The 26939-nt window shown below is 42.3% G+C and overlaps 1 protein-coding gene across 1 annotated transcript in view; it reads left to right on the plus strand.

Moving 5' to 3' along the window:
* KIT (KIT proto-oncogene, receptor tyrosine kinase) overlaps positions 1-19541 on the plus strand; it is a 59301-nt gene extending 39760 nt beyond the window's left edge. Inside the window, exons 9-21 of the mRNA XM_075025999.1 lie at positions 851-1044; positions 2128-2234; positions 2327-2453; positions 2713-2817; positions 2905-3015; positions 4679-4829; positions 7229-7317; positions 7666-7793; positions 10700-10822; positions 14966-15077; positions 15175-15274; positions 15930-16035; positions 17178-19541. Of these exons, the coding sequence (XP_074882100.1) occupies positions 851-1044; positions 2128-2234; positions 2327-2453; positions 2713-2817; positions 2905-3015; positions 4679-4829; positions 7229-7317; positions 7666-7793; positions 10700-10822; positions 14966-15077; positions 15175-15274; positions 15930-16035; positions 17178-17303 (1579 nt within the window). The 3' untranslated portion in view covers positions 17304-19541. The remainder of the gene's footprint in view (positions 1-850; positions 1045-2127; positions 2235-2326; positions 2454-2712; positions 2818-2904; positions 3016-4678; positions 4830-7228; positions 7318-7665; positions 7794-10699; positions 10823-14965; positions 15078-15174; positions 15275-15929; positions 16036-17177) is intronic.
* Positions 19542-26939: the final 7398 nt, after the last annotated feature.

Genomic DNA, 26939 nt, shown 5'->3' on the forward strand with positions numbered 1-26939 from the left:
CTTTTGTTTTATTGTGTAATGATATAATTTTTTAAGGCATAAACTAATTAGATTTCTGTTCACATGAAGTGTACCACAAGTAAACAAGTCCGGAGTTACTATGAATAAAACCTGATATCTAGTTACCACATTTCTAAAAAGACTGTAGAGTTTCACTGTGAAGTAAGCATTTGTGAAGCACGTTTTACAGGGTTTTTTTGACTTCCACCATGGTTGTAGATCTCATACTAGCAAGTCATGGGTCTCCCACCCGTGTAATTTGTTTTATGCCTAAAATAATTATTATTTCATTAATGTTTTTCAATAGCACTTTTTTTAATCTTAATTGCATGCTCATATAGTAATGACGTGACATATGAAGGAGAGGCAGCATCTTGAGAGAACAGAACTGGCTATTTTCTGGCTGTATATAAACTTGATGGTGTTGTGTGTACATCATGGATTTTTTTTGTGCTGTAATAAAGCGCTGCTTAGGGGAAGTTTTCAAGAGCAGGTAATAGACCACAACTGCTCAAAGCTGAAGTTGGAGATGCGGGTTGAATGGTACAAAACCCGTAGTGGACTGAGAGGCCCATGGGTATCTCTAGCCAAAAGCAAACGCAAAGACCTCATCGTGTCCAGCTGGGTCAGGCTCGGTGTATGTATTCATTTCACCCACTACACAGAAGACAGTGAGACATCGTGAGCAGGCTAATTTTCGAGGATAAGATCTTCAGCTGAACCCCTTTGTAGAGCGGTGTTATTTAGTTATCTGATGGTCTGGCAGTGACTATCTGCCTCATCAGCAGGACCTGTCATTCATTCCAGGTAGCAATCCATGGCAGGTAATTGTCAGTATTGTTTCTCCCAGGTGTTTTGATTCACCGACAATATCCCCCATGGATGTCAAAATCAGTTACGCAAATTCATCAGTGCCGTCATTTGAACGAATCCTGGTTGAAAGCACCATTAACGCCAGCATGTTGAGGAGCACTGGCACCGTGTGCTGCGAGGCCTCCAGCAATGGGGACAGGAGCTCTGCTTTCTTCAACTTTGCTATTAAAGGTAACGGCTGGAGTGAATGAGACCATAAAATGTGGGTGCCGTTCAGCTCTTTCTGTAAGAGGACTTTAAGTGGTTTACCTTTGCCATAAGAAAGTTTACGGTACTGTATAATGTATTGCGCTACATGTTCTGCCTGTCAAAGCATTGCTTCAATTTTTCACTGAATACTGTGGTATGGTCTTTTTACAGCTCCAGATCTGCAGTGCAGCAGGTAGCTAGTTTTTTTCTGTCTGTGCAGCACAGGGGCAAAACCACCTACAGCATTACACTGGCTTTCCCTCTCTCCCTCCCTTTTCTTTTCCTGCTGTTGTCTGTTTTGACTATTTAGGCCATCACTTTTTTTTTCAAGGAAAGACTGCATTTTTTTTTATTTTTTTACAATGTCTCAGGAAATGCGCAGTCCCAAACTTGCCTAGAGCCTTAGGGCCCTGCTATTGTAAAAGAAGTAACAACAACATACTGTAAAAGGGCTTACGAGTTTATAGCAGTATTTGTGGGTTTGTGGGGGGAAAAAAAGCACTAGAACATAGATGCCTCAAAATGTGTTTGTAAATCTGTGCCCTTCTTTGCAAAATCAAATGTTCTGCTGCTGCTTTTTTCTCTGTTACACCCAGATATAACATATAAACAAATAAGCCAGATTTGGGGCAGATGGGTTTTACTGGAATGGTATTCCTTTGCTACTCAGCATAACCTCTACTTGTAAAGACTGTGCTGTAGAGATCATACTTGGGGGGAGGCAGGGGAGAAAAGAAGTTAGGACTTCAGAAAAAGGCTTCTTTCTTTAACCTAACTTGACTGAGATCATGCAAACCCCTTGCATTAATTGATCTTGGCGTCACGCCTCCAGAATTGATGAAACTGAGACTCCCAAGGCAACAAACTGGATGGTTTCTGTGCCAGCTCTGTCCCCCACAGCTCATTGAGGAAAGCCATTCTCATGTACCTGGAGCACATCTGGGAAAGTCAAAACCCCAAACCGTGTTTCACAAGGAAGAACCAAGGAAAGGTTTTCACCTACATCTTTTTAAGATAGTTTTGCTTGTTCAGTATTTAAGCAGAATTTTCTTTGTTTCTTTCCAGAACAAATCCGTACCCATACCCTTTTCACCCCTTTACTAATTGCGTTTGGAGTCGCTGCAGGACTGTTGTGCATCATAGTCATGATCCTCGTGTACATACATTTGCAGGTAAAATCAGAAGCCCCTTTGCCTGAGTTAGGAAAGCCTGTGAGCTGCCTGTGGAGGCTTCGGTAGTGACAGCCATTCCCTTTCTTTTCCAGAAACCCAAATATGAAGTTCAATGGAAAGTTGTTGAAGAAATAAATGGAAACAACTATGTTTACATAGACCCGACACAACTTCCTTATGATCACAAATGGGAATTTCCTAGAAACCGGTTGAGTTTTGGTTAGTTTAGATTTATTTAACTTCATCTGCAAGGTGAAACCTTCAGGTCTCAGATGAGACTTTGGTCAAACACAGCAGCGTTTTGTCAAAAACATGTTGTGCAATAATGCAAATAGTGATAATTGCTCATACTTACCTTGGGACAAAAAGCAAGCAGGCATATCTACAATAGCTTCCTTGATATCATAAAATAAAATGTTGAACTCTTCAGGAAGATGTGCTCCAAGTCGCTACAGACTATATTGTTTTGCTTTACTAGGTAAAACCCTTGGTGCTGGAGCTTTTGGAAAAGTTGTTGAAGCAACTGCTTATGGTCTGTTTAAATCTGATGCTGCTATGACAGTAGCAGTAAAGATGTTGAAAAGTAAGTTGCTCTAATATACTGTACAATTTTTTCTTACTTCCTTCTGGTCGGTGTGTTACGTACTGAACATTGTGCTTTGCCTTGCAGCAAGTGCCCATTTAACAGAAAGAGAAGCCTTGATGTCAGAGCTTAAAGTGCTGAGTTACCTTGGAAACCACATTAATATCGTGAATCTGCTTGGAGCTTGCACTATTGGAGGTGGGGTTATCAATAGATTATTGATTATTTCTGTTCCTTTTGTATTGCCAGAAGGAGGAACCTTGTGAAGAAGTATCCAGTGCTACTAAAAATAGAAATCTTAAATACATTTCTTGCTTATGCTGGTTGCAGATCATCATGAATATCACCTGTGAATTACTGAAACTAGATTTTAGGCTTATCCTAAAAGCAGTAAGGAGACCCCTGTAGCTGCAGCTAAACAGGAAGGTTGCTGTCGTTCTCTTTCATGTGAGCCATTGTGCACTTTCTTCTTGAGAGATGACAAAAAATGAGTTTTTTCCTCAACCACACTTTATCACGAATGAGAAAAGATACATGAACTGGCTCCTTGTTGGTATCCAAGGTGAAGTCAACAGGCCTGTCTTGTATAGTCTTCCAGCCTTCTGTTTAAACTGTTAATGTATCTGGTAAGGCACCACTGAAGTTACAAATTCTAAGCAGCAGAAAGTTGAGAAAAAGGATTTTCCAAATAAACTATTGCACAACCCAAGTGTTTCACATTTAATATTAACTTAATAAGTTTGTGTTCATACATAGTAAAAGCTACAAAACAGCTGAAGCGTCAATGCAGAAAGATACAGACCTGTATTTTTAATTTATGTGCATTTTAATATGAAAGATGGTGTTGCTTCTTACACAAATATTTGCTCTTTAAGTTTTTGCTTCATTTTTCAAAGAAAAGGAGCTTGTAAAAATTCATAGTTTTAGACAGAGGCAAAACATTGCTGGCTTTCACATTTAATGATTTAAAAATAGGATGAAACAGTTTTGTTTAAGCAGTCAACAAAGTAGACTTACTGGCCTGAATGCATGACTGTGTCACAGCGGAAAAAATGTGGCATCTGTAAGAAAATCCCACCACAAACACTGCTTTTGCTATTACAAAAGCTATAATTTTTAACTGCAGAAAAATGGAAATAAACTAGTGAGGTTAGGAAACGGTGGTACAGAATAACCTTACAGATGAAATAACACGCAGTGCAATTACATATTCAAGGGCCATAGCTGGAGTCATTCACTCAGAAAACATATATTTGATCTATAAACATCCGTGCTGGAGATGACTTGATTCTCCTTTCCGATTTCATTTTAATATTCTAAAGACCTTGTGCAATGTAGTTTTCTGTCACAGCAGGCTGTTCTGTTTGAATGATTTTTCCTATTATACTGCAGAATATAACACTCTACATCATTTCCAAAACATTACTGAAGGAGTGTGAAGCTCTACTGTAAACAGAAGTGAATCAAAAGGATTAATGTTTGAAGCTTGAATTACTCTAACGTTTGGAACAAATAACTTCCTTCAGGAAGTGAGCAAAATCAAACAGAAGTGTCTGGCCAGAAACATTATCACGTGAAGAAAGAGAAAAAGACTTATTTGTTTAATTTTTGTACAATGCAATGCTGTTGAGGCGGGGAAAATTAATTGGGAGTGACACAGCTTTAGCTGGACCATAGTTGCTGATCTGTGAAAGGGAAGATGCTGGGTTACTTTTCTATAACTTTTCAAGTCTAGACAGTGATAGGCAGTATGATTTTTAATAGCCCAGCCTGTGTGCTTGGCTGAGTGCTGTCTTTATGTAAGGTTTTCTGCTTTAAAAACAATACTCACCTGCTTTCTAAACCTCACATACAACTACAGGTCCCACTCTGGTGATTACAGAATATTGCTGCTATGGTGATCTTTTAAATTTTCTGAGACGGAAACGAGATTCATTTATTTGTCCAAAACATGAAGAACATGCAGAAACAGCAGTTTACGAGAACCTTTTGCATCAGGCAGAGCCTGCGGCGTAAGTATGACCTGCTGAAATGTACTTGTGTTTTTAGAAGATCAGGAAGGAGGAGATATCGAAGTTTATTAGGGATAAGCGATGTGGAGAAACCTTTCATGCAGCAGGCTTTGAAGATTCTTTGCTGTGCAAGGAAACAATTTAATTAAAGAGACGATTTGTACAGTGGGTGGTTTATTCTAACAGAGTGCAATTGATTGTATACACTCTCTGTTTTACTTCTTTATCAAATTTCCTGTAGTTATTTCATGCAACTCCTTGGCTCCAATCTTTGTACGTATTTGTGTTTATCGTTCCTGTTAAACATTGGCAGTGCTCATTTAGCAGCTTGAATGACAATTCCCCCAGTGTTGGGGTGTTAATACTCTGAGCTCCTCTAAGTTCCTGCCTTCAGAAATGACTTCTTACAAAATCAGTCCAGCACCTTACAATATCACAGGCAAGCTGCCACCGATAGCTCGCTAAATTTTGTGATGACACGACCCATGTCACGATTCTGAGATTGCTCTTGCACTTAGGTTTTTTTCAGTTACTTCATCTGTATATTTTTAACCGCTCTGTTTTAGATACCAGCCCAGAGCTCTTTCCAAGTACGTTTCCAAGCAGATTTCCTGCTCGCTCCTTCCCTTTGCAAAGTGAGGGAGACATAGCTTACCAAAACGTAGGACCTGTTACAATACCTGCCCATTTTTATTAGTAGTCTGTTTATTGCCCCAGTGGGCCCATTACTTTGTGTTAGCAGACACAAAAGAACCAGGCAGGCCCTTAGGAGGTGGTAAAGTCCTATGTCCCAGCAGGACATAGTACTGGTGAAACTGTTTGTGCCGTGGTAATATACGGATAGCTAGTGACGCCCCAGAGAGGTTGGGACCACTGAGGTGATGAACACAAAGCTATGATTTGCTATCGGAGGTGTGCCCTCTTTTCAGTGAAGGAATCTCACTGTTTGAGCACATTTTGTGAATTGAGGTATTAATGATGGAGTATTTACCAAATTCTCATAGTGGTATTTAGTGTAAAGTTGCAGCTGCTAAATGTGTGTCATGGTTAAACCCCCGCCATCAACTAAGCACCCTGCAGCTGCTCCCTCACTTTCCCCCCACCCAGTGGGATGGGAGAGAGAATCAGGGAAAAAACCCCAACAAAGCCTCATGGGTTGAAACAAAGTCAGTTTAATAGGACAGAAAAGAAGAAAATAATAATTATAATAATAGTAATAATAGAATGACAGTAATAATAATAAAAGAATTGGAATATACAAAACAAGTGATGCACAATTGCTCGCCACTCGCTGACTGATGTCCAGTTAGTTCCTGAGCAGAGATCCAACCCCCCAGCCAACTCTCTCCAATTTATATACTAGACATGACGTCCCATGGTATGGAATACCCCTTTGGCCAGTTTGGGTCAGCTGTCCTGGCTGTGTCCTCTCCCATCTTCTTGTGCCCCTCCAGCTTTCTCGCTGGCTGGGCATGAGAAGCTGAAAAATCCTTGACTAAGTCTAAACATTACTTAGCAACAACTCAAAACATCAGTGTTATCAACATTTTTCTTATACTGAACCCAAAACATAACACTATACCAGCTACTAGGAAGACAATTAACCCTGTCCTAGCTGAAACCAGGACAATGCGTCAGATGTGTTTCTGGTGGTGACTAAAGCTGTTGGTGATCTCATTACTCCTTTCCATGTTAGCTGTGTGGCTGTATTTATTGTTCATAAGCTAAACAGATATTTCGGGTTAAGGAGGGGCTATGTATATGAGTTCTAATGGCAATGACATGAAAAATGCCAGAGTATATCCATCATTTCTAAAGGTGCCTAACTGTATATTTATAAACCATATAGTATGAAAATCTGTACATCTGAATTATATATAGCAATAAGAAAACTTAACCTTAAAAAATGTAGCAGATGCCTGTCCCAAGCCTTGGCTGATTCTTCGAAATACATACAAATCCCCTGTGGAACTTGGGAATCTCTGAATTTAACATTTGTTACCATTTGTCTTCTGCATTTCAATTGCCACTTGAGTTGCTGAAATATTCTGGTAGAAGTTGGCCTAAGCAGAAGAAGGAAGCACTAGCAGATCCTGTGAGACATCTGGATGTTAATTTATAGAGAGTGAAGTCTGTATAAACAGTATATGTATGAATGGTTTTGTTTGCTCACCTGAGCCAAACTCCAAACTTTGAGACGTATCGTCAGCTGTACTGACAAACCTCTCTTTCTGCACAGGCCTTTCCTCATCTTTTTTACACACCCATGAGTTTCCAATCTACTGATCATTTGTAAAGCGTTATATTCAGGAGGTTGGTGTAACCTTGGCTTTTTGTTTGGATGGCTTTTGAGATCTTTTTCATTAAACTATGTTTCATTTCATCTGCTGCTTCTACAGTGATGTTGCCAATGAGTACATGGACATGAAACCAGGAGTGTCGTATGCAGTCCCACCAAAAGCTGATAAAAAACGACCAGTGAAGTCTGGTGAGTACAGTGACAAGGAATTCTGTTTGCTGGTGGGAGTGCAGGGAGAGTGGCTTCATGGATTTTTTCAATTTTATCACACTTTTGTCTCATGGATGGGGACAATTAAAACTCATTACTAGATATGGGAAGGCTTGAGAAATAACAATATGCTAAATTACAGTGTCTTGTATTTCTCCACACTTAAATGGAGTATCAGGATTATTTTTTGCTTTTTGGTGATGGCTATTTACATGACTCTAGTCTGGTACTTAATCAGATCACTGTTTTGTTTAATGTTAAGATAGCTCTCTTTCTAAATGATTACACTTGCTCCACTCAAAGGCTGTTGTTGTTTGTATTGTGCAGGATCCTATACTGATCAGGATGTTACCCTTTCTATGTCAGAAGATGATGAACTTGCTCTAGATGTTGAAGATCTACTAAGCTTTTCTTACCAGGTGGCAAAGGGCATGAGCTTCCTTGCCTCCAAAAATGTAAGTTAAGAATTTTTCAGAGCTGGACAGAATCGGTAGATTTCTGATTTCCTTTAGCATCACTTTCAGTGTTTTAATGTGATCCACATGTTCTTTCTGTGTTCTTTTCAACAAGCACTGCAAACTTGTATGCTCCTTCTTGTACCTGAAGCTTTGGCTACTGTTGGAGTTCTGTACTGTGCTCACTGGCCAAAAGTGGCGTTTTATATCCCATAAAACAGAATATAGGGTGCACAGTAGTCAGTGTGAAGCAGTGCTATTGCATATCCACAGTTCAGGCTAGTAGAATCAGTGGCCTTGCTCATGAACAGAAACTAGTCATAGAGAGGTCAAGAGAAGAGACAGAGGAGAGGAATTGCAGCGAAGTATGTTTGCTGCACCCTGAGGCTGCACTGATTAATAATGTCATATGTTGGGAGACGGCAAGTGCAGTTGAACCCTGCCTAGCTTGGGTGGTGGCTCTTACGGGTTTGATCTCCAGCCATTCCTTTGTTTCCTGGAGCACACAGGTGGTTTCGTCAGAACTCCTGATGGCTTTGGAGGCAGTAAAACCCATAGAAACCCCAAGGAGTTATTTCTTCAGTCTTCCCTGGTGTATAGGAATTAAGTGGAATTCAGGAAAGAACTGGAAACCCAACATGTGGACACCTTCACAAACAATTAAATCTCAAGAGTTTAGGATATATTCTCTGTGGCACTGCTGGAGAGTTTACAAACTAAAGAACAGTATGAAGACTGCTGCAAATCTATCTATTTGCATGAGTTTTAAACAACGCTGCACTTGCGACTTCTCTCATGCAGAATACTGCCTTAAACATGGGAGCTATCACATCGTGTGCTTTTTTCTTAGCAGTGTGGCTTAATGCTCCCGGGATCCTGTGTTAGTATTGGGAAATGTGGCTCTAATTCTGCTCCAAAGGAAGTCCACGTTAAAACTTGCACTTGTTTTTTTCCCCACTGTTCCTCCTTCCAAAGCCCTTAGTTTATTTTTTCATCTATCAACAGCTTTAAAACAGGCCTGACAGGCAAACACATTATATTACAGATTGTAATGGTTTTCACCAGGCTCCTGCATCCTTCACTATTGAGGACATCCAGTGCTTAGCACACATACTTTTTATTTCTTCTTATTTTCCTATAGAGTAGCCCCAGGATTCACTATGTATTGTTCCCACTGACTGTTTTCTTTATAGCCTTTCCATTGATAAAAACAGACACAGTGGCATTGAGTACCAAAGGCAATAACGAACGTAACACCACCTCACTCTGAGATTGGGAAGTAACGTGCAGTATCGCTTTGGCAGTGCAGAATTAACGGCTTTGTCACAGAGTTAAGTTGCACTGCACTAACATATTACTGTGCTTGGTCCTCTTTGGTCATTGCATACATACATGCTTTTCAGTCCAACTAGTAAATGCAAAGTAGTGTGGGCTGATGGATAAGATGCTTCACATTGCCTCATACCCTCGGGGAGGGAGGGTCCACACAGACCAGCAGTGCAGAGTACCCAGCTGCTCTCCTGCAACTTGTGTATCAAGGCTCAGAAGCATAAAAGCGCCTCTGTGTAGGAGTCAGGATAGGAGCCTGTCCTGGGGGGATAATTCCCTTATTAAGCACACGGTGCTTTAATCACAAGACAGGACTTCCTCCAAAGGACAAAGTCTTTATTCAATGCAAACTGCACTGATTCTGGAGGAACAAGGCAGACACATGCTGAATGCTTGGCCATTCCTTCACTTTACTGCTTCAGTACAGTAATTTTCATACGCAAAGTGAAGAATGTGTTGGATTGGGAGGTGAAGGAGAGTCCTCTGAGACAGTAATTGTCATTAAAAATAGTTCCTCGTGTAAGCATGCAAAAGGGACAGAGATTAAGTTGCTTATGCAACTTGCAGTTATCATTTCCTGAGTTTGATTTGCATAATTCTTGATATTTTAAGTCATTTTTTGAAGGGAACTCATAAAGTTTTGTATTTCAAGGAAAAAAAATGAAGATAAAATTGAACTGTCTTCAGCTATTTTTTGGAAAGCTGTGGCCTGCATACTATATACCATCAGTAAAGTGGGACCTTAATGCTCTCCTTTCCAGATGGAAAAAGAGATCATTTTGTTAGAGAACTAACTCCATTCTCTAACAAATGCACATGGGCTCCACAGTTGCATACAAAGAAAATGCAACCGCTGGGAATCTCGGGCACACTTCTGGAGCTGCAATTACAAAGACATACACACTTCTGAAGTGAAAACAGCAGTATAAGCTAGCTAGGTCACTAAATGCTCGACTATTCATTGAAAGATACTGGCACGTGAAAATTTCCACGATCTTCAAATACTTAGGCCTACTTATAAAACTCTCCTAGGCACTTAATAATTCAAGTCTTCCAGAGGAGTATTTTTGAAATAGGATTCAGTTTCCTGACTTCTGTGCTTTTGTTGTTGTTACCATAATTTTCCCTATTTTCAGCTTTTCAACACGTTCCCCTCAAACACAATAGCTACTTCATAAAAGGTTGGAATTATTTTAGAAGCAAACCACATTTTCTTCTTACGTGTCCTGTGTTAGGAAACAAGCCAGTGATTTTTTGATAAAAAGTCAGAGAAAAAGTACATTAAACTTTAGCTGCAAACGTGAAACACTAGAAAATTCAACGTGACTACAAGTGGTCTTTTCTAAAATAAATGCATAGTCAAGCTTAACTGTGTGGATCAATGTCATGATAGCAAAGACACTACACCAGAATGTTTAATCATCTGAGTAAGCTTATCAACACGTGGCTTCATTATGACTTTCAGCTTGCCATAAAATGCATAATGCAGTAAGTTATATAGCTAAGTAAACATGTAACCAAGCAACAGCCTGTTCAAGATATTATAAAATAGCTTTGTTTGTCTGTTTGTTATTTAGTGCATTCATAGGGATCTGGCCGCAAGAAATATTCTTCTCACTCATGGTCGAATAACAAAAATCTGTGACTTTGGCCTGGCAAGAGATATAAGGAATGACTCAAATTATGTGGTCAAAGGAAACGTAAGTATATATGATATTTTATCCACCTGTTTTAAGTTAGGGGAATTCCTGTTGTCTTGACTTGGAAAGAAAAGTTTTTCTTAGTTAGGCAGAAAGCTAGGTTTCCCAATTCTGATATATATGCGTGCTGGTCAAGAACATTAGGAGGAGCGATTCCTGATGTAAATGTGTGTGCTGATAAAAATCCTTGGTATATACATGTTGTTACACTGGAAAAAATGTGCTGGCATCTGAATGTATGTTGTAGTGGAAGAGATGTTTTTGCTGCACCAATGTAACTCCCAGTCTTTCTGTTGTATCTGAACGTACTAAAAGTTACAGCTCTCTGAGTAGTTGCAAGTTTTGCCATTGGAATATTCTGGTAGCCCTATCCTAAGTATAATTATTTTGAAACTTTTTCTCTGGGCATTGCTATATTTGTCCATTACTGAAATAGTTTATTTTAAAAATATCTACATAATCAGGGGTTTGCATCCTGTTCTTTGCTATAAAGCATCACTCAGACAGTGGAAACTGGATCCTGAAGTATAAATTTATTGATTGGGGCATAGTGGGAGGCAAAAAAGCCCTGGTTTTCTCTGATTCCATATACAGATTTTAACCTTGTGTATGTAACAAGTACAGCCTTAACTTGCAGCTATAGTTCAAACCCTGTAACAGGGTTGGAACAAGACACTATATTTTGACGAGAAGAGTTTAAAACCTCCCATGTAGAAGAGTATCAATCACACTAGTACCTACTAAATCACACTAGTACCTACTAGACCTCTGGAGGGGTACAAAGACACTTTGAAGTGATGCAGATTACCTTGGCAGCACTCGAAGTCCCCTTTAAAGTGCTAGTACAGTAAAAGGAGCCCTACTACAAAAGAAAATCGAGCTTGTCTGTGGTTAAGCTGGAGAAGTGTGCCACGAAGTATAGGTATTTTGCACCTCAAACTGATTTGCGCTGCCTGGATTAGTGTTTTAAATCTGTGTCAGTAACGTGCAGCAAGCCACTGCCTTCAGAGTACACATGCTTTCACTTGCACCATTTTTCAAAGGAGAGAAGATCACGTTGAACAAGGCAGCCCTCCTCCCCAGCCCAGCTGAGTGCTCCATGGTCAGGAGCTGGTTGTTAGTTAGGGACTTGACAACACATGAACTGAAGCTTGCCCATCCTGGCTTTGGGCAAACTTGGCTAAGAGAGAAAATCCCACACCTGATCATTTCTCACCAAAGTGGTTTGCCACACTCAGTTAACCTCGGTCAGTCCATGGCATCTCAGGTATCTGAGATATCTCTGCTGCTCTGCTGTCACCCAGCAGCCTCTGGTGTCCCAGGTACCTACAGCATCCCTATTTTAGGCTACAGGAGAGATGGGTTTATTGGTTGTCTTCAAAGACAATGTTGGTACCAGCCACTGGGTGCCTAGAAGTTGAGGTTAGGGAACAATAGGAGCTGAAACAATTCAGGAATGGCTGTCCTGGCAAGATACTGAATGCCATTTAGTGTAAGAAAGCTGCTTTCAGGCTCAAGGTCAGGTCAGGAGCTGCTTGATCATTCAAGGCTCCTGGGAGTGGGAAGTGCAGACCAGCAGCTTAGGAGGGAAGTGGGCAATAAGTAATTAAGTTTTACTTGTCTAGGCTACCCTTTAAGTTTCCTGATTTGCCTGAGAATAGGATTTTATGTAGCCTGAAAGGGTCAGAGGAGGATAGGTTGCAGCTGCCTGGGGAGAGAGGAAGCAGTGGCTGCAGGAGGCGTTTAGTTGCATCTGGCCTGATCTTAAAGCAGATCAGGAGCGCTGGGGCATCACTAGCCATGGACGCTGCTGGGAGGCAGTGCTGCTGACAGCACCTGGGGGCTTGGCCAAGAAGAGTGCTGTCTGTGTGGTTCAGGAAATAAACAACTCTGGTTGCCTCTCTGGTGAGCCAGCCCATGGCAAATGCTGCCTTTCCTCCACCTCATTTCTTTTTCTTTCCATTTACCTCCTTTTCTGTTGGGTCTCCTTTCCTTAGAAGACATCGAGGGTCTTTTCTATAGTATGGATGAAATATATCTTTGGCCACATCACTCCAAGACCACTTAAAAGGAAGAGGCCTGCTTTCCCCCACAGCAGGACAAATGCTTAGGACAGAAGCCCTTTCCTCTGCTCCAGTTAGCATTCCGAAGGGATGTCTGTCCCCACACAAACTTATGAAAAATCATAGTCATAGAATTGTTTAGGTTGGAAAAGACCTTTAATATCATCAAGTCCAACCATTAACCTAACACTGCCAAGTCCACTGCTAAACCATGTGCCTAAGCACCACATCTACATGTCTTTTAAATACCTCCAGGGATGGTGACTCAACCACTTCCCTGGTGTCCTGGTTTCATCTGGGATAGAGGTGATTATCTTCCTAGTAGCTGGTATAGTGCTATGTTTTTCAGTTAGGTATGAGAAAAATGTTGATAACACACTGATGTTTTCAGTCGTTGCTAAGTCATGTTTAGACTAAGTCAAGGATTTTTCAGCTTCTTGTGCCCAGCCAGCAAGAAGACTGGAGGGGTACAAGAAGTCAGGAGGGGACACAGCCTGGACAGCTGACCCAAACTGGCCAAAGGGGTATTCCATACCATGGGACGTCACATCTAGTATATAAACTGGGGGAGTGGGGGCAGGGGGGATCGTCGCTCAGGGACTAACTGAGCGTCAGTCGGCGGGTGGTGAGCAATTGCATTGTGCATCATTGGTATATTCTAATACTTTTATCACTATTTTCATTTTATTAGTGTTATCATTATCATTATTATTTTCTTATTTTCTGTTCTATTAAACCATTCTTATTTCAACCTGCGAGTTTTACTTCTTTTCCCGATTTTCTCCCCCATCCCACTGGGTGGGGGGGAAGTGAGTGAGTGGCTGCATGGTGCTTCGTTGCTGGCTGGGGTTTAACCACGACACCTGGGCAATCTGTTCCAGTGCTTGACAACCCTTTTGGTGAAGAAATTTTTCCTAATATCCAATCTAAACCTCCCCTGGCACAACCTCAGGCTGTTTCCTCCTGTCCTATCACTTGTTACTTGGGAGAAGAGACTGACACCCACCTTGCTACCACCTCCTTTCAGGTAGTTGTAGAGAGCGATAAGGTCTCCCCTCAGCCTCCTCTTCTCCAGACTAAACAGCCCCAGCTCCCTCAGCTGCTCCTCATAAGACTTGTGCTCCAGGCCCCTCACCAGCTCCGTTGCCCTTCTCTGGACACGCTCCAGCGCCTCCGTGTCTTTCCTGCAGTGAGGGGCCCAAAACTGAACACAGGACTCGAGGTGCGGCCTCACCAGTGCCCAGTACAGGGGAACAACCACCTCCCTGCTCCTGCTGGCCACACTATTTCTGATACAGGCCAGGATGCCGTTGGCCTTCTTGGCCACCTGGGCACACTGCTGGCTCGTATTCAGCCGGCTGTTGACCAACACCCCCAGGTCTTTTTCCACCGGGCAGCTTTCCAGCCACTCTTCCCCAAGCCTGTAGCGCTACATGGGGTTGCCGTGACCGAAGTGCAGGACCCAGCACTTGGCCTCATTGAACCTCGTACAATTGCCCTCAGCCCATCAATCCAGCCTGTCCAGATCCCTCTGTAGAGCCTTCCTACCCTCGAGCAGATCAACACTCCCGCCCAAAATATGTATGTCAATATGTATTTCTTTCCTGTGAATTTTCTTTTTTTTTTCTGGTACACTGAGAAGCTAAAGCAGATGTCTTAACTGTTGATTAAAGCATTGAACCATCTTGACTATGTGAATCTCGTCTGTGTGCCTATGGTAGCAAGTCCACGGAAGTAGACTTGCGTGTTTATGTAAGGAACCATGCCATGGTCATATACATTATTTTGCTCTGACTTCCTGCCATCCCTTATAAACAAGACAGAAGGAATCACACAGTATACAGAAAATCAGAGTGCAAGGCACTGCACAAGTTTGGTAAACCCACAGAAAGATGGATCAGTAACCATGCAGCACTTGGAGACTCTAAAATGCTGAGATTTCCATTTTTGGTTGGATACTTCTATTTCTTGTTTTAACAAATATTTAAAGCACATAAGAAGTAGAAAAGGTTAATTTTATCTTGTAAATTTTGTGTGCCTTATGTCCATTGTCTTAATTTATTCCCTTTTCCCTGGAAAGGCTCGTCTTCCTGTGAAGTGGATGGCACCTGAAAGTATTTTCAATTGCGTCTACACCTTTGAGAGTGATGTCTGGTCTTACGGGATACTGCTTTGGGAGCTCTTTTCTTTAGGTAAGCTCCTTCAAGATCTGTACTTCAGAGGATTTCTGTTTCATCTTGGTTTTACTGCAGATGCAGAAATCATGTTGCTCGCATGCTCTTTCAACAGGTAGCAGCCCATATCCAGGGATGCCCGTGGACTCCAAGTTCTATAAAATGATCAAGGAGGGATACAGGATGTTCAGCCCTGAGTGTGCACCGCCTGAAATGTAAGTGAGCAACTAGCACCTCTAATCACCAAACACCAGCAATGATGCAAAGGAAGGGAAGCTTCCATTCTTGCAATAGGGCTTATTGCACTGCCCCATTGTCTTTTTTTTAAGTTCTTTATGTTTTAAATAATTCATATACTCTAACTATATACTCAGAATACATGCCTGTGTTGTTACAAGCAATGAAATACACTCATGCCTTGTACCATCTGATCACTTTGTCATGGCATCTGCTCCATATCAATAAATTATTGATGGATCACAGAACATAATTAAACATTTTTAATTCAGATAGAGCAGTCAGTGAGATGTATCACCAGACTGTACAGCATCTGCATTTGTGCTGTACTTCCTGACAGCAAGAGGACTGGCTACTGATCTTCGTTATGAGCCATCCCTAATTCACTGTTTTGTGAAGGGGTTGGCACTTAGCAAGCTGTCAAAGAAAACTATGTCCAGAGACTCATATTAGTACTGAGTCCTTTGTTGTCACAAGCACAGGTCTTAGCAGTACTATTTCCATTCTTAAAAGTCATTTAAAGAAGGTGAACTGTGGAACTGGGTCACACTTTTCTTTCAAATAATAATGGAGGCAAGATAAGAGCTTTAAGGATTTCCTCGTGAGCGGTACTTAACTTCAGTATCTTTGCAGGTATGACATAATGAAGAGTTGCTGGGATGCTGATCCTTTACAGAGACCCACATTTAAACAAATAGTACAGCTGATAGAACAGCAGCTTTCAGATAATGCCCCTCGGGTAAGTTACAGATCATCAGTTTTTTGGAGTCCATGCTGTTTCAAGCAAGACATTAGACTAGAGCTGTGAGGAGCAAAGAGCCTGGGTGCCTCATCATTTTTCCAGTATTATTTATGTAGCTTTGCCCTATCAGTTTGGGTGGTAGGAATGATGTCTGGGCCTCTCACTTCTTGGTTGTGCCATTAGACAGTAGCTGTCTAAGCCCATACCCAAAACACACCAGCTGGAGAAGATTCTTTGCATGATTGATGTTTCTTACTCAACCTGACACTATAATTCTGATGTTACAAAATGCAATGGTACTGCGTAAATTCATCTTATATTAAACTATGAAAGATTTTATTAATCTGGGAAACATCTCAGAAGTGAAGTATATTTAGCTTTTATTAGAAAAGCTTTCTGGATGAAGAGGTTGAGCTTTCGGTGCTCTTCTGCCTCTTCTCACTTGCTTCCCGTAGCTCTATATAAGCTTGTACGTATGTTGTGACAAACTGTATTCACTGCTCTTTCGACCATTCCCTAGCAAAAGCTTTTTCTGAGAGGGTAACTGGACAAAACAGTCCAAAGAAAAATTGGAGGCACATCAGAAACTTGGGTTTTCTCTCACAATAACATTGTGTGTTACTGGGGTTTAAAAAAGTAAGTTTAAAACCTGGTTTAAAAACAAAGCTTCCATTTACCTTCTGGATGCCTTGTTTGGGCACAGAGTACATGGCTTCCTGACAATTTTAGAAAAGAGGAAACTGAAAGCTGCTGGTGTTCGATTGCATCCTGTAGCATGTTTTTGGCAGGTGGAGGAATTACTAAAACAAAAGCAAGAATGTGAAGGAAGTATTAGTGAGGTTTCTGGGGGAGTTTAGTAATAACCTGATCTGCATTTTTTCAAGCTCAGTTGAAATTTGGTATGCAGTTGGAAGCTGTGGTGTTAATAACTGTGATTGAGGTTCTTGATTCTTTAAAAGAGCAGTTAAGCTCAAGACCTTTTGAAACTCTCCTTACATTTGCAAAGAAACACCTGAGCTGGAACCCTTCCACGGCGGTGTGTAGTACACAGTGGGAAAAGGCTATGAAAGGAGGGTTCTCCAAGTATGCGCGAAGGGAGTGGTCTGCAGAGTATTGACACTGGTCTTTGGCTTCTTCAGGTTTATGCAAACTTCTCAACTCCACCTTCCAGCCAAGGAAATGCTCCAGATCACTCGGTGAGGATTAACTCGGTGGGTAGCAGTGCTTCATCTACTCAGCCTCTCCTGGTACGCGAAGATGTTTGAGTGGCATCTGGAAGAAGGGGAGGCCAGATGTATTAGCTGTTTGTATTGTGCAGGGGGTGAGAGACGGACGACTTCAATAATTTCTCTTACTTTTACTCACTACTACCACTGTGTAGCTGAAACGTTGTTGTAATACTGTCCTTCACCACACACTGTTACACATAAACTTAATCTGCTGAGCACGGTTACAGGCATCATTGCAATGTTAACTGAAGCTGTATATATTTTGCTATATTGTGTGTATTTGCAGTAGAGAGCCAGATCTGAAGAAAAAAAAAAACAACCAACAAAAGAAATCCTGAGCCAGGGTGTGGAACAAGATGACTGCAGATCAAACCAAATCTGCAGTGATCCTTCTATGGATCTGTGCCTGGAAGGCGTACAGTCATTTTCTGGTTAATCTTGTTTTGCTGAATTTAAGAAATAAACAAATATGAAGCTAATGGCTTTGCAAACCCCTTTCCATGTCCAGCCAAGCCTGAGAAGCTCTCCCAGGTAGGTATCATAGGTTGGAGGCCAGCGAGGGTGCTGGATGTACCTGGGCGAGAGAGGTGAAGGGACTGAGACCTTTCCAAAGTTGGTCTGCACAGCAGCAAACCCTCCCGGGAGCCCTGGGGTTTGAACCAGAGGAGGGAAGAAGAGTGTGAATCTTCATCTTTATTTCCCACCCACGCTGTCAGCCTTGCAGACGGGTCGCAAGGTTTCTGTGGGTGTATGCACTACTTCCCACTGGCCCTTGCCCGCCAGGGACGGAGCTGCCCATCGCTGGGTCTCACCCCACCATGGAGCCTGAACTGCTCCCACCCCCACCCCCCCCACCGCCTTGGGAACCCGAGGGCTTCGATGCTTGTTTTGCTAATAGTTATGTCCAAAAGTGTTCACCAAAGATAGGTGGGCCCTGCCAAGTTAGTCAAAATAGGGGAGGAGGGCTGCTTCCAGTAAACTGTGTGCCTGGAGGAGAGGCCGTTTAACGAGTCATCTTATCTAGGCAAGAGCAGAGGCAAAAAATTCTCTCCTGGGGGCCCTTTCTTTATCTTCTCCTACCCAGGTGAATCTTTCCCACAGGCAGGCTTGGATAGTGCTAACTGGAAAGGGTTACTTTCCCCCCACCCTGAGTCTTTTCATCTTTCTGTAGTAGTCCAGAGATCATAATGAAGAAGAGCCTAACTGGGAAGTGCTGAATTTAAAAATGGGATGAAAGAAAGAATCCCTTTGGTCTTGTTTGACAGACGTGAGGCTTTGGGGTCAGTATCTGTTGAGCCTAGGGTTGTGCTCAAGTATCTTCTAACCCGTTCCCATAGGAAACACTGCTAGTTCTTTTCTTCCTTTGTTTCTGTCCCCTAGAAATTAGTAAAGGCATTGAGAGAAGCATTTGTCAGAGGCAGAGTACTAGTTGAGTACCTATTTATTTACAATGCACTTAAGCACTCTGTAACTTATACTATACCAGGATTTTGGTTGAGTTTACATGCAATTTAAATGTGTAACTAACTGCCCAAATGCAAGGTAATTGTAAATACACACACTGGTAGTATATTTTGAGTTATGTTGAATACCACGCTCCTTCTATGACTGTGCATTTGGTTTAATGTTACAGGAATCTGTCTTTCAGAGTTAAGTAAAAAATTAACCATTTGCACTGAACTTACTTAGGCTGTTGCACCTTTCCAAAGTTAGCCAGTTGTTTGGAGGCACTCTTATGCATACTTGTTGTTGAGCATTTTCAGTTTAATGCTATAAAAGCTCTTATGTAACGTGTTGGCTTTCAGAGCAACTGTAGACAAACTAGTTGTTATAATTATAGATGTCTCGGTACTTTACGGACACTTAGCTGAAAGAGGTTTGGGTTTTTTCGTTCTTGAAATTTATATTTTTATAATTTGGGGATTTTTGAAACTTATTTTGCAATGGCTTGGTGTTTTGAATAGGTTTATGCATTGTTTTTGTAAATATGGAAATGTAGCAATAATGTCCTTTTGACTATTCTCAGTCCTTGAGTCTCAAAAATATTTTTTTATATATATATATATGCAAAAACTATATGTATAAATATGTAAGTGTTTGAAAGTTTATGAAACACTTATGGATATGTTGCTCGGTTGTAGAATTGCAGTTCAGAAAAGTTCAAATAAATCTGTAAATATGTATTCAAATGCTACTGACGTGTACTATGTTAAGATGAATATTTTCATGTAAGTCTTAATAAATTCTTGGGTTGAAGCAAAATCTCAGTGTCTGGCCACACAGAGGTCAAGTTTGGCATTCTGAAACATTTTTGCAAATATATGCCAGAAAACCTTAATGTTTATTTGTTATGAAAGTTCTTTACCTGTAAATAGACGGGACAAATACTTGGAAACTTGGATGCAGCTTCATTCTGGAAAAAACTGCAACTAGAAGATTCATCCTGTAGACTCTTGATGCAGTATGTATGTCATGAATAGTATTTAAAATTGAACAAAAATATCTCGGTGTTATTGAGGGTATGTCCCCTCCTGCATGCTGGCACTAAGGCTTGTGCTGGGCTGGCTGAATGCAGCACTGCAGGGGAGGCAGCGTGAGATACCTAGCGCTGCTTTGGTTGGCGAGGTCATAAAGAGAAAACGTAATGCTTCCCTTGCTGAGCAGGTACCCCTCATCTTAGTGGGAGACCCTCTGCTTTAATTACTCCAGGTTTGAAATCTGTGACTCACTTGCTAACATGTTTTCCTCTGCTGCATAAGGCTTTGCATCAGCATGGTTGGTGCATGGTTTGATAGTAGGTACAGAGCATATAAGCAAAAGTTTCTAGAATTATCCTACCAAAACCCCCTACTGACTCATGTGAGAGACAAACGGTGACTGTTTTGGTCCTTAAGCATTTCTGTTCTGTCAACAGACATCCCTGAAGAGCTCCCCTCCTTCAGAGTTTCCTTTTTAAAACAGCTTCCTTTTTTTTTTCTTTTTTTGCTTCCATCCAGGTCTTGGCTCTGTTTGTTAAAACTAATTAAGGAAATTAAAAACTAATTTTGTCAGGAGCCAGGAGGTGCAAGTTTTGCCACAATTAGCACTGTTACCCTTTTTATAATAATGCTTCAGAAGATACTGAGTTTGTGGCTGATTTTGGACCATTTTTTCTCTTGTCTTGTCCACCCCCCCATTCAAGCAAAGTAGACTTCATACTGAGGCATTCCAGTATCTGAACTGGTACAAATAATTCGTGGATTCACATTTAGCATAGCCAAAGGAGCTATTTTATATATTTATTCAGTTAGCACATCACTGATTTTATTTTCCTGAAATGTTTCCCCTTCTGAAGCAACCTAGAATACAGCATCTCTGCTTTCTGAAAAAAGCAGAGCTTTCTCCTATCTTCTTCTTACAAGGCCTGCAGGGATTACCGCCTCCGTTCCTGTTCATGGTCATACGGACCATTTCCCCCTGAATTATTTTCTTGTGCCAGTTCTAAACAACAGCTTACATGGAAAAGCACATCAGGAAGGCATTTAATATGTATTTTAGCTGTCCTTCAAAGCATTATTGTACCCAGATATAAAGAGAAACCAGCACCATGATACCAGCATGGAGCCTCGGGACCATGGACCATCATGGACTCAAATATCTGAAGGGAGGGTGCAAAGAGGACAGAGCCAGGTTCTTTTCAGTGGTGCCCAGTGACAGGACCAGAGCCAATGGGCACAAATTGAAACACAGGAGGTTCCATCTGAACATCAGAAAATTATTTTATTTTTTTTACTGTGAGGGTGTCCGAGCACTGGCACAGGTTGCCCAGTGAGGTTGTGGAGTCTCCATCCTTAGAGATATTCAAAAGCCATCTGGAGACAGTCCCGGGAACCAGCTCTAGGTGGCCCTGCTTGAGCAGGGGGCTTGGACCAGTTGACCTCCAGAGGTCCCTTCCAACCTCAACCATTCTGTGATTCTGCAATCAGTTGTGGCACTTTGGAGAATCTCAGCTGTAGCATTCACTTGGCCAGAAGTAGAAAAGAAAAATCCCACCCTTGTACTGAATGCTATAGAATGATTCTTCCTCCATTCTCTTTACTAGCTAGAGAAGAAAATACTTGTAGGCTCTGTGAGAGAGAAGAAGATAGATCATGGAAACACAACAGTATACATAGAGTTAGTGACCTGTATTGTATGCGTCACCACCACCAGATTTTTTTGTTTCTGGTTCTCCTTCACATCTGTTGCTGTATGGGTCTTTGGGGAAGTTGTCTGTAAATGGAGACACGATGTGCCTGGCCACATCACCAGGGAACGACCAGTCATACCCCGGGCCGAAATGTTCACAGCGATCGCTGAAGAGATTGGACAATAGCATCCTTAATTCTACTGTGTTGTAGGCTGAAACCGAGAGAGTGAAATGTTTCCCTCTTCCTGTATGTGGATTAGGAAACTTCCTACTTGTCCTGTGGGGAGGTCTGAGTCTCAACAGAAGACAAGGAGCAGTTGCATAGACCTTTTAGCCCCCGAACTGAAGCTATAACAAAAATATGAAAACCCACTCTGCAGTTCTTGTGGTTTCCAGAAACTTCTGTAACTATGAATAATGGTTACAGATGACCTTCAATTGCCATGTTTCCTGAGCACTAATTTCTTAAAAGATTACTCCGTAACTAATAAGTTTATGTCCAAAAATTGCTCTAAGGCTATGTTTTCTGAAAGATTGTCCATATTTCATAAATTGATTATCAGTCACTCTTTTTGGTAATAACTATTATCTGTCAGCTGCCAACCAGGCAGCAGAGGTTATTTACTAGCAGCAATAGCTCTAGTGACTTGATTTTTCTGTCTGTGGCCTGGAAATCATTTTAGCTAAGTTGTGACAGGCAGTAGAAACCAGCTGACCCTACAGGGCCTGTTGGGCTTCGAGACTGCACTCCTCAATAAGCAATGTCAGCAGCAGCGATGAGGGGTTCACGTAGCATGTTTAACGCTATCCAACCATCAGGTCCCCAAGCGGGAAGGCGCAGTGTGTAGCTTCCCCTATAGATCAATACACATCAGTGTGTAGTGCAAGTTACCCCAGTATTTTCTCTAGCTGCAGAAAGTGCAAAATAATTTTTGTCTTCCCCCAAATATGTACATTTTGAGAAGTATCAGCACCAGTGGTTGGCTGCACTTCTGTGAATTACACTGCACTTGCTTTTGGCTGGTCTAAATATCATTACCAGGCAGGGGGCCTTGCTCTTAATATGTCGTTGTGGGGGGTTTTGGTGTGGTCATCAGAAAAGAAGTTGGCTTAGTGGCACATCTGAGCACTCAGGTTTGGTGACTGAAATAACAAGTGACATTTGACTTGCCTGCTCAAGGTGGGAGGAGGGCTGCTGAGCAGGGCAGCAGACCTGGGTCTAGCTGCCTGGTGGGCTGGGGATGAAAGGAGTGAAAGACATTCCTCATGCCTCCAGCCTATTCAGTACATTGAAAGAAAATTTTAAAAGGGCAATAGCAACCTCCCAAATGCTGTTTTTGGCATTTCCTTTTCTGAGTTAAAATAGCAAAACAATTCAAACTCATTTATGAGATGAAAACATTTTTGTATTTTCCCCTTCAGTCATTTTTCATTCAAAAGCTGTTTGCATTTTTCTTCTTTTGATAGGACCAAACATTAGCTAGTCATGTGGTCCCAGAAATTAGTATTATTTGGAAATTTCCAGAGTTCTTGTGCAACCTGTTTTGGGTTTCAACTCACTCTGGTAGACAGGATGTCTCTGGACCTAAGCACCAAAGGAAAGACTTCTCCTGGACTAGAAACAACAGATCAAAAATGACAGTTGTTCCACCAAATGCAGTAAGTAGTTGCACAGGCCCTTGCCTGCCTGAGGATAGCCGTGAGTTGCTGCACGAAGCAGCAGAAGCACGATGTGCCTCTTGTGCTGGGTACCAGCACGTGGCCGAGCCTGGCAGCAGCGGAGGAAGAAACGTTGGCTTTAGCCCTTTGTAACTCAGGCCTTCAAAGGTGTCCTCATTCATCCCAGTGTTTGCAAGTGGCTTCGTTCCGAGGGAGGGGAGGAAACTTACTGGTGTAATACATTTTAGCTATTCTATCTGAAAGAACTAACACTAAAAGAGGGGAAAAAAATTAAGTATGTTTTAGAATACCTTCTGTCCTGGTTTTGGCTGGGATAGAGTTAATTTTCTTTCTAGTTGCTTGTACAGTGTTATGCTTTGGATTCAGTATGAGAAGAATTTTGGTAACACACTGATGTTTTCAGTTGTTGCTAAGTCATGTTTAGACTAAGTCAAGGATTTTTCAGCCTCTCATGCCCAGCCAGCAAGAAGGCTGGAGGGGCACAAGAAGTTGGGAGGGGACACAGCCAGGACAGCTGATCCAAACTGGCCAAAGGGGTATTCCATACCATGCAACGTCATGCCTAGTACATGAACTGGGGGGAGTTGGCCTGGGGGGATCACTGCTTGGGAACTAACTGGGCATCAGTCGACGAGTGGCGAGCAATTGCATTGTGCATCACTTGTTTTGTATACTCCAATCCTTTTTTTATTATTGTAATTTTATTATTATTAATGTCATTTTATTATTATTACTCTTATCATTATTAATTTCTTCCTTTCTGTCCTATTAAACTGTTCTTATCTCAGCCCAGGATTTTTACCATTTTTCCTTTCAATTCTCTCCCCCCATCCCACTGGGTGGAGGGGAAGTGAGTGAGCAGCTGCATGATGCTTAGTTGCTGGCTGGGGTTAAACCATGACACTTTCCCTTTTAATAATAGAAATAAATGTTTGTAGAGCATGTTTGTCAGCATCCTTTGAACTGTCGTGATGAGACTAATTAAGTAGGATAAAATCAAATTGCTTCACTACAATTAGTTATATAACTAATTTTGGAAGTTTTATTCTTTTCTTTTAGAGGTTCTGGCGTTTGGGGGCATGAAGAAAGTATACAAATATGAGCAGCACCTGCAAAAATCCCCCAAGGAAATTAATAGAATCCCAGGATTATAATTACTTTTCAGAAGCTCATGGTTAAGCCACTGGAGATTTCAGAGGCCTGGGGCATTACTGGGGAGCGCCTGACCCTGGGAATGGGGCAGAAGTCTAGCCCTGGGTTACAGGGACGTAGCTCCAGCAGCAGCCCAGAGGCCACGGCTGACTGGCACCTTTCTGCATCTCCTCTGGTCATCAACTGGCAGCTCATTAGAGACTTCCTAGGATTTCTCAGGCTCCTCTGAATGGCAGCAGTTGTTTGGGTTTCACTTATAAACTTGGAGCAAAAAGAGCCAAGCTGATTTTGGCCACTGTCGTGGTTTATCCGCAGCCGGCAGCTAAGCACCACCCAGCCGCTCGCTCGCTCCCCCCCCCCGCAGTGGGATGGGAGAGAGAATCGGAAGGGTAAAAGTGAGAAAACTCGTGGGTTGAGATAAAAGACAGTTTAATAGGTAAAGCAAAAGCCACTCACACAAGCAAAGCAAAACAAGGAATTCATTCACCACTTCCCATCAGCAGGCAGGTGTTCAGCCATCTCCAGGAAAGCAGGGCTCCAGCAGGCATAATGGTTACTTGGGAAGACAAACGCCATCACTCTGAACATCCCCCCCTTCCTTCTTCTTCCCCCAGCTTTATACGCTGAGCATGATGTCATATGGTCTGGAATATCCCTTTGGTCAGTTGGGGTCAGCTGTCCCAGCTGTGTCCCCTCCCAACTTCTTGTGCCCCCCCAGCCTTCTCGCTGGTGGGGTGGTGGGAGAAGCAGAAAAGACCTTGGCTCTGTGTAAGCGCGGCTCTGTGTAAGCGCTGCTCAGCAGTAGCGAAAACATCCCTCTATTATCAACACTGTTTTCAGCACAAATCCAAAGCATAGCCCCATACTAGCTACTATGAAGAAAATTAACTCTGTCCTAGCCAAAACCAGCATGGCAACTTAAGTGGAAAACCAAAACAAACCAATATTTTTGTCATAAAAATATTTTTGCAAGATCCCTCCAGCGACTGCACGTCACACTGCGCTGCCTGCACTCTGCTGCACGGCCCCTGCAGGGATGCCTCTGCAGGACCCGGGGCGACAGGAGTACTGGGATCCCAGCACAGGGACGAGCATCCCCAGCAGCACTGGCCCTGGGCTCACCAGCCAGCTTTTCTCGGGGGCCACGTATGGCACTTCAAGGGTCAAGGAGAACATCTGCACTATATTCCGCCGGCCCCTTGCAGAGAAGCCACCAGCACTTGACAGGGGATGGGAATTTCTCTAGGAGTGGTAGGAGTTAACCCAGAGGATTTGCCTCCCAGGTGGCCTCTGTTACTCTGCCAGTTCATCCCAGCAGGAAGCGTATTACCTGCTTCCTTAACAGCCTCTGTCCCAAAGAGCTGGGAAGAAAAAAAATATTTTATGATATTTAATGCTTCTTTGCTTTCTTAATTTTTTTTTTATTGCTCCTTACTACAGTTGCCTCACCAACCTCAGCATTTGCTGCGTTTAGTATTTTTGATTCTTCTATGACGGCCTATCAGTACAACGTTGGGGAAGATCCTCCTTTTAGGCAAACTGCTCAAGGCCTCTCCCTCGCAGCGAGGAGGCTCCAGCTCCCTTCCCTGGGCAATGTGTGTGCGTGTGTATTTGTTAGCGCAGGGCAGCTGCAGAACGCACCGTCCTGCAGGCAACACGCTGCTGAGGCAGGTGGCGCGGTTTGACACAAGCCCCTCTGGCCTCCTCTTTAAATGGCTTTAGGAACAAATCTCCTTTTAATCATCTTCGTAAGCTATTGTTGCAACTACGTTGCCCAGGCCGTGTGATGGTCATGTGTGCCGATCACCACCCTGGCACTTTTCTGATCACAAGTAATAAATAGATGGATCTACTTCCTTGGGACCAGACCATCGCCGTCAGCTTTGCGTTTAAAACATCAGTTCCTGAAGGGAAGGTGGGGGGAGCGAGGGGGGAGGCTGAAGGAGAACCATGTTTTGTCACATATGTCAAAGCAGAAAATTACTTAGGACTAAATACATCACACCTGCTTTCTCACACATTAGCCTTAGGTCAGGGAGAGAAAAATGAGGGTCCTGATAGAAGGTCAAAGTATTTTGCATTGTACAGTGCAGAGCTGTTAGTAATTTAATTATAAATGATGAAGAAAATGACTGTTAACCGGTTGGAAAGTAAGAATTTCAATCCCCTCATTTACCATCTAGTATCTGGACAGTCCAAAGAGCCGTTTCTATTACATGAGTAATATCTTCAGAAATAACACCACAGTATCACCAAGGATATTTTCTGGCCTGATGCCTGCAAGTCTCGTAGCGCAACACGCAGCCGGCGTCACCAGCCCAGAGAGCACGTGCGGATTCATCATCTTTTCAAGATTTCTTCTTCTGATACCGAAAGCCTCTTTGGAGCAGAGCCTAATTTTTCACCAGAGCACATGGATGTGCACAAATTAGGCCTGTGGATGAGTATCAGCACACCTTGCTTGCCCACCCACGCCTTCTCCTTCCAATGGCAGAATAGATATGAAAAGGTTGCAGTTTTACATTTGCGTGCGGCCGGTGTGAAAGCAAAGAAGATGGCACAGAAAACCGTGGACCCCACTTGCGCTGTGCTGTGAGATCGTTACAGTCATATGACGAGCTATCTAGATTGTTTGGCACCCGAATTGTAATCTGTGGTTAAGTACAAGCCTA

The sequence above is a fragment of the Buteo buteo genome, chromosome 1, assembly GCF_964188355.1.
Source record: "Buteo buteo chromosome 1, bButBut1.hap1.1, whole genome shotgun sequence".
Taxonomy (NCBI): Eukaryota; Metazoa; Chordata; class Aves; order Accipitriformes; family Accipitridae; genus Buteo; species Buteo buteo.